General features: G+C 35.2%; 1 protein-coding gene across 1 annotated transcript in view; it reads left to right on the forward strand.

Annotated features, from left to right (window-relative positions):
• Positions 1-13,409, forward strand: part of LOC123527273 (pre-mRNA 3' end processing protein WDR33-like) — a 52,538-nt gene that overhangs the window by 27,998 nt on the left and 11,131 nt on the right. Inside the window, exons 9-13 of the mRNA XM_045306626.2 lie at positions 5,647-5,773; positions 8,975-9,129; positions 11,665-11,743; positions 12,514-12,624; positions 13,309-13,406. Of these exons, the coding sequence (XP_045162561.2) occupies positions 5,647-5,773; positions 8,975-9,129; positions 11,665-11,743; positions 12,514-12,624; positions 13,309-13,406 (570 nt within the window). The remainder of the gene's footprint in view (positions 1-5,646; positions 5,774-8,974; positions 9,130-11,664; positions 11,744-12,513; positions 12,625-13,308; positions 13,407-13,409) is intronic.

A 13,409-nucleotide genomic window follows, 5' to 3' on the forward strand; every position in this document is an offset into this window, starting at 1 on the left:
TTGTGTTTGCTCTTGTCTGAACAAGAAAACACTACTTAAGGTTTCAACATGCAAAACTTGCCATAGTTATTAGTATAAACATGAAAATCCTCTAACTTCATGCAAAATGCATTGTAGAAGTGAAAAAAAAATGTGATAAAAGCACCTGTTGTAAATTATTAAATTGTGCAAAAAAAAGAAGAAAAAGACCTTTTTACCATGGACTTTCTTTCTTTCCACTACATCACAGAAGCACATTTTTTGACAGTATAACTGACCTTATTCTTGTAAAAATATGTCTTTTTCATCACTTTTTTTTCCAAGTAAAATGCAATAGGAAATAAGATCTTGCTATTTAATGAAAGTCAGTTACGTTTTACAAGGGCTTAAGAGTTAAAAAATAAAAAGAAGATATAAAATAGTAGGTTGAATATTTCCTAGTGAAATGTCAGTTATGGTCTGCTAGAAAGATGCCTATTTGCTCTTCTCATAACATTAGACTACTTACTGTTTCAATCTTCAAACCTTCCCACCATCTCATTTTATGCAGAATGCATTGATGAGAAAGCATGATTAAAGCACTTGTTTTACAAGAAATTTTGCAAAAAAAGGAAATATCAGGATCTTTTTTCTGCTGAGTTCATTCCACTACACCATAGAATTACAATTTTTGTCCGAAATGTTGACCTTATTCCTATGGTAATATATGTAGTTCTGAATTCAAGAAAAGATATTGTATAGCAAACACAATTTTAAGCTACAGATGAAAAAATACACTAGAAATTTGTATTATTGTGCATGTTAAAATGTAAGGTCATTTCTGTTTGTGGATATACATTTCCAGAACATAGTTAAAATAAATTGAGCCATGCCATGGGAAAACCAACATAATGGGTTTGCGACCAGCATGGATCCAGACCAGCCTGCGCTGCTGCGCAGTCTGGCCAGGATCCATGCTGTTCGTTAACAGTTTCTCCAATTCCAGTAGGCTTTAAAAGCGAACAGCATTGATCCTGACCAGACTGCGCAAATGTGCAGGATGGTCTGAATCCATGCTGGTCGCAAACCAACTATGTTGGTTTTCTCATGGCACGGCTCAATTATTCTTAAGAAAAATACCATACAACAGTAAAGGAAGACCTGGACCATCTTAACTGATTTTTGCTATTATTTCTGAAATGTGGTATTATGCCAAGAGCATCAGACTATAAACCAGAGGCAACAAGTGCTATTCCAAAGGCATTGAAGATTTTCTCTCTGGCATAAAACAGCAGCATGTGTGAAATCATTCATCTTCCACCTCACATTCATAGGGAGAAATTGTTAGTTACTTGCAGAAAATGAGTTGCATTTAGATTAAGTGAACACCATTACATGATTGAAACATTATTGTAAAGTGACATTGAATCAGAATAGTACAGATTAAAAAGTTGACACCACTGCTATAAGTGGAGCTGTCATAAGGAAACATAAAAAAACAGTACAGAATGTTATCCTCAATAAAACTTGAGATGAGTTAGCTACTGGAAAAAAAACTAGGTCATTAGGTCAGCTAATATGATAACCTTGTCAACACATTTTGTACCTCATGTTCATAAAACTTTGTCAGAATGTTTGTTTCTGCGAAATCTAGGACAAGTACTGGGTTGTCTTAGGTCTTAAACTAGGTCACTAGATCAAATTATAGAAAACCCTTGTTAACATTCTAGAGGTCAAATTTTTTACTTGACAATCTTAAATCTTTGTAAGCATGTTTTTCTCCATTAGATATAGAATAAGTTTAAAATTGGATTACCTAAGGTCAAATAGCGGGTTACTGGGTCTAATAGAAAAACCTTGTTAATGCTTGAGAGGCCACATTCTTAATTTGATATCCATAAAGCTTTGTCATACTAGTAGTCTTTGTGAATTCTAAGTCACTTTCAAAACTGGATTACCTGAGGTCATAAACTACGTCAAATCATAGGAAAAATCTTGTTGGCACTGTAGAGGCTACACGTTCTACATGTATATGATCCTTGTAAAACTTAATCAGAATGTTTGTCTCTATGAATTTTAGGTAAAGTTCAAAATTGGGTTATCTGAGATCTTGAACTTGATCACTAGGTCAGATCATACAAAAACCTTGTTTGCAAACTCTTTTGAAGAATGTTTTATCTAAATAAAATCTAAGTCAAAACCTAAGGTCAAAAACAAGGTCACAGGATCAAATAATTAATAGTGTAGAGGCCACAAGTCGTAGTTGATCTTCATAAAATTTTTGTCAGAATGTTTGCCTTGATTGTTCAGGTAAAAAAATAGGTCACTATACAAATCATAGAGAACATAAAAAATACCTGATCTTCATGATAGTTGTCAGAATGTTTGTCTGTTCAAAGTCTATGATAAATTTGTAACTTGGTCAGTTTGGTGAAAGATTTCACTTGGTCGAGGGGGTAGCCACTTTTCAAATTTTTATACAGTATTTCCTTCATGCGCGTAAAGAATATATTTAGGTGAGTTATTGTGATTGCTCAATGTCTGTCAACATTTACTTGTGTATGTGATGGAGGCTGTATTTTTCCATTGATGTTCATGAAATTTGGTTAGAATGATTTCCTTGATGAAATCTAGGTCAAGTTCGAATATGGGTCATCTGGGGACAAAAACTAGGTCACCAGGTCAATTCAAAGAAAAACATTGTATGTGCAATAGGGACTGCATTTTACATCGGATCTTCATGAAATTTGATCAAAATGTTTGTCTGGATGAAATCTAGGTCAGATTTAAATATGGGTTAACTAGGGTCAAGAACTAGGTCACTAGGTCAAATCAAAGAAAAATTTTGTGTTTACAATAATTTTATTATTATAGGGACTGCATTTTACACTGGATATTCATATATTTAGTCAGAATGGTTGCCTTGATGAAAGCTAGGTCAGGTTCGAACATTGGTAATCTGGGATCAAAAACTAAGTCAAATCAAAGAAACAATTTGTGTATACAATAGGGACTGCATTTTACACTGGATATTCATAAAATTTAGTCAGAATGGTTGCCTTGATGAAAGCTAGGTCAGGTTCGAACATGGGTAATCTGGGATCAAAAACTAGGTCAAATCAAAGAAAACTTTGTGTAGCAGGAGTGGCTGCATTTTACACTATATTCATATTTGATCAGAATGTATGTCTTGATGAAATCCAGGTCGAGTTCCAATAGGGATCATCTGGGGTCAAAAACTATGTTACCCAGTAAAATCAAAGTAAAACTTTGTGAATGCAGTAGGGGCTACATTATAGGCAGTATGTTCATGAAATTTGATGAAAATGTTTGCTTTGATGAAATCTAGGTCAAGTTGAAAAACAGGGTCATGTTGGATCAAAAACTAGGTCACCTGGTCAAATCAAAGAATAACCTTGTGTATGCAATAGGGGCTTCATTATTCAGTGCATCTTCATAAGATTTGATCAGAATGTTTGTCTTGATGAAATCTAGGTCGAGTTCAAATAGGGGTCATCTGGAGTCAAGAACTAGGTCCCCCAGTAAAATTAAAAGAAAACTTTGTGACTGCATTTTAGGCAGGATGTTCATGAAATTTGATGAAAATGTTTGCTTTGATGAAATCTAGGTCAATTTGAAAAACAGGGTCATGTTGGATCAAAAACTAGGTCACCTGGTCAAATCAAAGAACAACCTTGTGTACGCAATAGGGGCTTCATTATTCAGTGCATCTTCATGATATTTGATCAGAATGTTTGTCTTGATGAAATCTAGGTCAAGTTCAAATAGGGGTCATCTGGAGTCAAGAACTAGGTCCCCTAGTAAAATTAAAAGAAAACTTTGTGACTGCATTTTAGGCAGGATGTTCATGAAATTTGATGAAAATGTTTGCTTTGATGAAATCGAGGTCAAGTTGAAAAACAGGGTCATGTTGGATCAAAAACCAGGTCAGCTGGTCAAATCAGAGAATAACCTTGTGTATGCAATAGGGGCTTCATTATTCTGTGCATCTTCATGATATTTGATCAGAATGTTTGTCTTGATGAAATCTAGGTCGAGTTCAAATAGGGGTCATCTGGAGTCAAGAACTATGTCCCCCAGTAAAATTAAAAGAAAACTTTGTGACTGCATTTTAGGCAGGATGTTCATGAAATTTGATGAAAATGTTTGCTTTGATGAAATGTGCCCCATGTGGTTCTGGGACGATCTGTGTATGAAAAGAATTGGAACCACTGCCTTACCCTTGCATGATTGTAAGAGGCGACTAATAGGGTCTTAACACTTGGTTTTGCTGTAACTCCGTGATTCCAGCAGGTATGCAAATTTTGATTCCATACCTCATGTTTTTATTTCGACCTAAATGAGATATGAAACCAAAATTTGTAGTCCTGTTTGGCGCCATATAACCTATACCGTGTTGGTTCGACGTAAAACCCAAATAAATAAATAAATAGATATTGATGAAATGTAGGTTCAGTCCAGATATGGGTCAAAAACTAGATCACCTGGACAAATCAAAGAATAACCTTGTGTATGCAATAGGGGCTGCATTTTTCAGTGGATCTTCATGAAATTTGATCAGAATGTTTGTCTTGATGAAATCTAGGTCGAGTTCAAATATGGGTCCTGTTGGGTCAAAAACAAGGTCACCTGGACAAATCAAAGAAATACCTTGCCTATGCAAATGGGGTTGCCTTTTAAGCAGGATATTCATTGAATTTGATCAAAATGTTTCTTTTGGTGCAATCTAGGGCAGGTTCATGTTGGATCAAAAACTAGGTCACCCGATCAAATCAAAGAAATACCTTGTGTACGCATTAGGCGCTGCATTTTAGACTAGATATTCATTTAATTTTATCAGGCTGTTTGTCTGGGCGAAATCTATGTCAGGTTCAAATATAGGTCATCTTGGGTAACCCAGTCAAATAAAAGAAATGCCTTTTGTAAGCGTTAGGGGCTGCACTTTAGACTGAATATTCGTGAAATTGATCTTGCCGATCGTTTTGATGAAATCTAGGTCATGTTCAAATATGAGTCATCTTGGGTCAAAAATAGGTCAACCGGTCAAATCAAAGAAGTACCTTGTCCTAGCTGTTCTCAGGTGAGCGACCTAGGACCAATTGGTCCTCTTGTTAAAAATCTACTTGTCAGAAAACACTGGCCATATTTCGAAATAATTTCACAGATGTTTTCAATGCATCAACCACTACCAAAATTGTTCAAGCAGTCTGTGAAACTCAGGTGAGTGATCTAGGGCTATTATGGCTCTCTTGTTTGAATTCTTTATATGAGGGGTCAATACGTCCAAGTCAGTGGCTTTTTAACAGAAAAGTGTTTCCAGAGAAAGTTTTTGGTATATGGTCATTTAATTGGCAATGGTCACTAGATAAGTCAAAGATCAATTTTTTGGGAGGAACTAGTAAGAGAACAAAGTTGCTTCTAGCAGTCAACTGTTATAGCTTATTTACCTGTATTAAGATGATGTTTTTAAGTTCAAAGATCACTTTAATCGTGAGGCTGAAAATTACATGCCAAGTTGCCTCAGACATGTTGCTGTTTGGGGTTGATGTTCTTTTCAGACAGCTCTTGTTAGTTTTGGGAATTGATACAATTTGCTGAAAAAACGATACGTCTGTTTAATGTTAATGTGTGTAAAGCACACATCATTGCATTGTTGGATGTTTTTAGGTCATGGTGCAGATGTGAAATGTGTGGACTGGCATCCTCAGAAGTCATTGATAGCATCAGGAAGTAAAGATAACCAGGTACCCATCAAACTGTGGGATCCCAAATCAGGACAGAGTCTTGCTACATTGTAAGTATTATATACTACACAATGGATATGCGGTGTTTTCAACTTAAACTGTACTAGCTTTTGGTTGTTTAGTATAGTTATGTCTCCCACCACACAGTGATGTGGGAGACATACTGATTTACTCCAGTCTGTGTGTGTGTGTCACAAAGCTTGTCCACACTCTAAGTCGAACATTTCTCATCCGATTTTCACCAAACTTGAACAAAATGTGTTTGACCATAAGACCTAGGCCAAGCTCGATAACTAGCCAAATTGGGCCAGGCATTTTGGAGTTATGGCCCTTGAATTACCAAAAATCAGTCTTTTTACTCTTGTCCGCACTCTAATTCGAATATATTTCTCATCCAATCTTCACCAAACTTAAACAAAATGTGTTTGACCATGAGACCTCGGCCCAGTTCGATAACTAGCCAAATCGGTCTAGGCATTTTGGAGTTACGGCCCTTGAATTATCGAAAAATTGGCCTTTTTACTCATGTCCGCACTCTTAATCAAACATTTCTCATCCGATCTTCACCAAACTTGAACAAAATGTGTTTGACCATGAGACCTCGGCCAAGTTCAATAACTAGCCAAATCGGTCCAGGCATTTTGGAGTAACGGCCCATGAATTATCGAAAAATCGGCTTTTGCTGATCGCTCAATGTCCGTCGTCTGTCTGTCAACATTTAGCTTGTGTATGCGATAGAGGCTGTATTTTTCAATTGATCTTCATGAATATTGGTCAGAATGATAACCTTGATGAAGTCTAGGCCAAGTTTGAAAATGGGTCATCTGGGCTCAAAAACTAGGTCACTAGTTCAAATCAAAGAAAAACCTTGTGTATGCGATAGAGGCTGTATTTTTCAATTGATCTTCATGAATATTGGTCAGAATGATTGCCTTGATGAAATCTAGGCCGAGTTCGAAAATGGGTCATCTCAGGTCAAAAACTAGGTCACTAGGTCAAATCAAAGAAAAACCTTGTGTATGCGATAGAAGCTGTATTTTTCAATTGAACTTCATGAATATTTGTCAGAATGATTGCTTTGATGAAATCTAGGTTGAGTTTGAAAATGGGTCATCTCGGGTCAAAAACTAGGTCACTAGGTCAAATCAAAGAAAAACCTTGTGTATGCGATAGAGGCTGTATTTTTCAATTGATCTTCATGAATATTGGTCAGAATGATTGCCTTGATGAAATCTAGGCCAAGTTCGAAAATGGGTCATCTCGGGTCAAAAACTAGGTCACTAGATCAAATCAAAGAAAAACCTTGTGTATGCGATAGAAGCTGTATTTTTCAATTGATCTTCATGAATATTGGTCAGAATGATTGCCTTGATGAAATCTAGGCCAAGTTCGAAAATGGGACATCTCGGGTCAAAAACTAGGTCACTAGGTCAAATCAATGAAAAACCTTGTGTATGTGATAGAGGCTGTATTTTTCAATTGATCTTCATTAATATTGGTCAGAATGATTGCCTTGATGAAATCTAGGCCGAGTTCGAAAATGGGTCATCTCAGGTCAAAAACTAGGTCACTAGGTCAAATCAAAGAAAAACCTTGTGTATGCGATAAAGGCAAAAAATGTTCAACTGATCTTCATGAAATTTTGTCTGAGTGGTTGCCTTAATGAAATCTAGGTCACGTTCCAATATGGGTAGTCTGGGGTCAAAAACTAGGTCAAATCAAAGAAAAACCTTGTGTATGTGATAGAGGCTGTATTTTTCAATTGGTCTTCATGAAATTTGGTCAGAATGATTGCCTTGATGAAATCTATGTCAATTTCAAATATGGGGCTTCTGGGGTCAAAGAGTAGGTCACCAGGTCAAATCAAAGGAAAAGCTTGTATATGCGATAGAGGCTATATTTTCCAACTGATCTTCCTGAAATTAAGCCAGAATGATTATCTTGATGATATTGATCATATTCGAATATGGGTCATCTAAGATCAAAAAGCAGGTCACTAGGTCAAATCAAAGAAAATACTTACTTATACTCAATATTTTTGCTCCAGTTTTAATGATAATTGGTCAGAATATATTTTTCCATGAAATCACTAGGTCAAACATGTTTACACTGTTATAGTGTGTTATGGTGTGTTTCTCAGGTGAGCGACCTAGGGCCCTCTTGTTACTCTTGTCCGCACTCTAAGTCGAACATTTCTCATCCGATCTTCACCAAACTTGAACAAAATGTGTTTGACCATGAGACCTCGGCCAAGTTCGATAACTAGCCAAATCGGTCCAGGCATTTTAGAGTTACGGCCCTTGAATTACCGAAAAAATCCGTCTGTTTACTCTGGTCGCTCTCTAAGTCGAACATTTCTCATCCGATCTTCACCAACTTGAACAAAATGTGTTTGGCCATAAGACCTTACCCAAGTTCGATAACTAGCCAAATCTGCCCAGGCACTTTTGATTTATGGCCCTTGAATTACTGATTGGATCAACTCATCCAGACCATCTAATTGGATCCACACGTCTAAAACATCTAGAGAAACTAACATTTTTCATAGGGGCAGTTGTGGGAGACATGCGCTTTTCTCAAAAGCATCTCTAGTTTTAATTCAAACTGCCACAATGGAAATTATATGGCAGCTTTGTAGCTTTAATTATGGAGTCTGAATGAAGAATTGCGACCAAACTTGTTTTATTTCAGTAACTCTTTCTTGAATAGAAAAATTCTAGAAAATCTAGGTTGAAGTTTTGCATACCAGTTGCTCTTTCCAAAGTCAATGTAGATATTGAACTGAAACTTGATATAAAGTTATGAGGTGGATTAAAAAATTGTGAAAGATGCATGTCCCATAACTCGAAATTGTATTTTGGCCAAATTGGTAAATGCAGGCTAAATTTTTGTATGGAAATTATCTTGAAAACTGATGCAGGTACTTGGTTGAAAACTTCACACAGGTGTTTGGTACAATTGAACAAGATCCCAGCATAAAGTCCCATAACCCTTAAATGAGAATCTGTACAATATTCCTGTTCTTAGATAGAAAATTTGTTTTACTGACAAGCTTGCATGCTGTCATGAGACAGCTCCTGTTTCTTTTAAGGAAGACACCTTTTTCCCATTTAATTGGTACTGGATCACTGCATGCCTGTAAAATTAGAATTCTGCCTAATGGAGAAGAGTTTCTCTTAAGAGGTGTCAAAATACAGACTAGCATTAATGAAACCGACTTGAATTATGTGAATTTTTTAATATAATTTCAGACATGCTCATAAATTTACTGTGATGGATATCAAGTGGAATAGAAATGGTAACTGGCTGTTGACGGCTGCAAGAGATCACCTTATGAAGTTATTTGATATCAGAAACCTGAAAGAAGAACTTCAAGTCTTCAAAGGACACAAGAAAGAGGCAACATGTAAGTTGATTATGTAAAATAGTGTTCACAAAACGAAAAGTCCCTGTTAAAGTTGAGATTGGCCAAATAAAAGTTGAAGAGGCCATATGTAAGTTAATTACATGTATGTAAAATAGTGTTCACAAAACAAAAAGTCCATGTTAATGTTGAGATGGGCCAAATAAAAGTTGAAGAGGCCACATGTAAGTTGATTATGAAAATAGTGTTCACAAAACAAAAAGTCCATGTTAAAGTTGAGATGGGCCAAATAAAAGTTGAAGAGGCCATATGTAAGTTGATTATGAAAATAGTGTTCACAAAACAAAAAGTCCATGTTAAAGTTGAGATGGGCCAAATAAAAGTTGATAAGGCCACATGTAAGTTAATTATGTAAAATAGTGTTCACAAAAAAAGTCCATGTTAGAGTTGAGATGGGCCAAATAAAAGTTGAAGAGGCCATAATATTATGTAAGTTAATTATTTAAAATAGTGTTCACAAAAAAAGTCCATGTTAAAGTTGAGATGGGCCAAATAAAAGTTGAAGAGGCCATATGTAAGTTAATTATGTAAAATAGTGTTCACAAAAAAAGTCCATGTTAGAGTTGAGATGGGCCAAATAAAAGTTGAAGAGGCCATAATATTATGTAAGTTAATTATTTAAAATAGTGTTCGCAAAAAAAGTCCATGTTAAAGTTGAGATGGGCCAAATAAAAGTTGAAGAGGCCATATGTAAGTTAATTATTTAAAATAGTGTTCACAAAAAAAGTCCATGTTAAAGTTGAGATGGGCCAAATAAAAGTTGAAGAGACCACATGTAAGTTAATTACTGGTACTGATGATAAACCCGGACAGATGATAAAGTCGAACACCTTGGAAATATTCGATTGCAATCGGTTATTTATAAAATTGAACACACCATCTAATAGTTTCCACTTACAACTCCAACTGGTGTAAACAAAAACAAAATTGGTAAATATTCTGTATAAATAAATGACTTACATAAATTTGTATAAAAAATATTTATCCCAAATTACTGGGGAAGAGGGTGTTTTTTGCGCATGCTCACTGTCGAAACATGAAAGCCTGACATTTGTTAACTTTTCATTACTTGATCAGGAATGACTGTTGCAGCTTTTTGGGGAAAGTTTCAATATAATAATACCAAGAAAATTTTGTAAATGACAAAGGGTTCGAATTTATCATCAGTCAGCGTTCATAAAGTCCCCTTTTTACATACCCTTTTCAGGCCCTCACTTCGTGTGAGTTTGCTTACTAAATATAAATTTGAATTATGTAAAGTTTTCAGCAAAGGTTAAGCTTTATTTTGATACCGACCATTGATTTCAATTTGCAGAAATAAAAAAGTTACAGGTAAAAAACCTCATTTTCTGTTCGGGTTTATCATCAGTACCAGTATGTAAAATAGTTTTCACAAAAAAGTCCATGTTAAAGTTTAGATTGGCCAAATAAAAGTTGAAGAGGCCATATGTAAGTTAATTATTTAAAATAGTGCTCACAAAAAAAGTCCATGTTAAAGTTGAGATGGGCCAAATAAAAGTTGAAGAGGCCACATGTAAGTTAATTATTTAAAATAGTGTTCACAAAAAAAGTCCATGTTAAAGTTGAGATGGGCCAAATAAAAGTTGAAGAGGCCACATGTAAGTTAATTATGTAAAATAGTGTTCACAAAACAAAAAGTCCATGTTAAAGTTGAGATGGGCCAAATAAAAGTTGAAGAGGCCATATGTAAGTTAATTATGTAAAATAGTGTTCACAAAACAAAAAGTCCATGTTAAAGTTGAGATGGGCCAAATAAAAGTTGAAGAGGCCACATGTAAGTCGATTATGTCAAATAGTGTTCACAAAACAAAAGTCCATGTTAGAGTTGAGATTGGCCAAATTTGAAGTGGCCACATGTAAGTTAATTATGTGAAATAGTGTACAAGTTGAGATAGACCAAATATAACTTGATTTATACTTCATAGTGCACACACGAGAGAACACATTTTAAAAGTTGATAATAATAGTGTAAATTGCAATTGGACAATTTGCATTACATGCATTATTGTGGCTATTTACATTATATACATTAGAGCATTAAAATATTATATAGAGCATTTGGGCCATGTACACACTAGGTGTAAGAATTGCTTGTTTGCTGGTTTAAAAGTGCATTATGTTTACATTTTTAGCTCGACTTTTCGAAGAAAAAGTAGAGCTATTGCACTCACCCCTGCGTCACTGTTGCCGTTGGTTAAAGTTTTTGATAAAATCAAATATCTCTGTTACTATCAAAGCTTTTGACTTGAAACTTAAATTGTTACACCTGCTATCAAAGTCTACACGAGGAGAAACAATCCCCATAACTCTGATTTGAATTTTGACAGAGTTATGCCCCTTTTAAACTTAGAATTTTTTGGTTAAGGTTCTGTAAAGATTTTACTGGCAGAGCTCTAATTCATAGTCAAGCACTGAGAAAAGTTGAGCGTGCTGTCTGATGGACAGCTTATGTAATGATTTATAGTTCAAATTTCTATATTTGTTGATGTATTTCAGCTGTGGCGTGGCATCCTATCAATGAACAGATGTTTGCTAGTGGAGGATCAGATGGTGCTATCATGTTCTGGAATGCTGGGTAAATATATAGACATTGTTGATCCAGCTGAAAAGGTGACCAGCTCTAGATTTCCAGTAATGCACAGTGGAGTGTGATTCTAGCGCTTCAAGCTTTCTCCATTTAGAAATTGGACTTTTACATATTGTAAACTCGTTTAATATCATTGGCATAATATTTTGTATGTTATTGCAAAAAGTGTTTCATTGAAATATTAATTGGTTGATTCTGGATTTTAAAGGTAAAATAACTATGATGTTTATTAATTTGTTGAAAGGTAATTGTAAATTTGTTTGGATTTAATGATTGGGATTGACAAAATAACAAAATTTATTCCCCCAAATAAGTATGATATGACAGTATACAGATTTGCTCAAACCAGATTATATGTTACCAAGTCTTTAGGGTGTGCTGCAATTAAGTTCTCAGTTTCATATGTCTATTTCTGTTTGATAAATTTCAGCTGCTGAATGCAACTTATCATAAAAGATATCCCTAGAATTGAAATACGAATGCTTTCAAAATATATCTGAAACACTACATATAACATTAAAGAAACTTAAACTGATGTGATATTTAAACTTGAGTCGGTAAAGAAAGCCTTAGCTAGGAAGAGACTAAAATTTGACATATAAATTTGAAGTCTTACTATTAACGTTGTTGTTACTATAATGGTAAGTATTTCAAAAGATGTTTTCTTGCAAGTTGGACAGCAGGTTGGTTTTACTTTGTATTGTGTCAGTGATATCTCAGTGGAATACCAGTGTTGTTTTATATTGCTTTGTTTACAGAACAGAGAAGGAGGTTGGAGCTATAGAGGAAGCCCATGAGGCAATTATTTGGGATCTGGCATGGCATCCATTAGGTCATATACTCACCTCTGCATCTAATGACCATTCAACGTAAGTACATGTAATCTATAAGAAAGGTTGTGTTTTCATACTTGTATGTGTCCTCTCACTTGTGGCAAGACCTTATACATGATGATAATCATCTGCTTAAGGTTGTCTGGTAATCTAGTTCTTTGTTTTATAGCATAAATCTACATGCAGATGATTTATGATGTTGGTGCTTAACCTTGAAGATTTCTGCAGATGATTTATGTTGTTGGTGCTTTACCTTGAAGATTTCTGCAGATGATTTATGGTGTTGGTGCTTTACCTTGAAGATTTCTGCAGATGATTTATGATGTTGGTGCTTTACCTTGAAGATTTCTGCAGATGATTTATGATGTTGGTGCTTTACCTTGAAGATTTCTGCAGATGATTTATGATGTTGGTGCTTTACCTTGAAGATTTCTGCAGATGATTTATGATGTTGGTGCTTTACCTTGAAGATTTCTGCAGATGATTTATGTTGTTGGTGCTTTACCTTGAAGATTTCTGCAGATGATTTATGGTATCAGTAATGCTGCTGTAACTCAATACAAAGTCCTCAACAGAAATGTAAATGTCTGTTTATTGTTTGCATTTCTGTTAAATGTGGAGAAAAAAACTGGTGGTGATAAACAAATATCTCGCCATGGGGTTTCTGTTTGCATGTACTGTTGTTACAGAGTGATGCAGTTTTCTGATCCTGTATTTCAGGAAATTTTGGACTCGAAACCGACCAGGAGATGCTATGAGAGATAAATACAACCTCAATATAATGGCTGTAGGTCCAGACGGTGAGATGTTAGATATAGGTA

Source organism: Mercenaria mercenaria, chromosome 14 (assembly GCF_021730395.1).
Source record: "Mercenaria mercenaria strain notata chromosome 14, MADL_Memer_1, whole genome shotgun sequence".
NCBI lineage: Eukaryota > Metazoa > Mollusca > Bivalvia > Venerida > Veneridae > Mercenaria > Mercenaria mercenaria.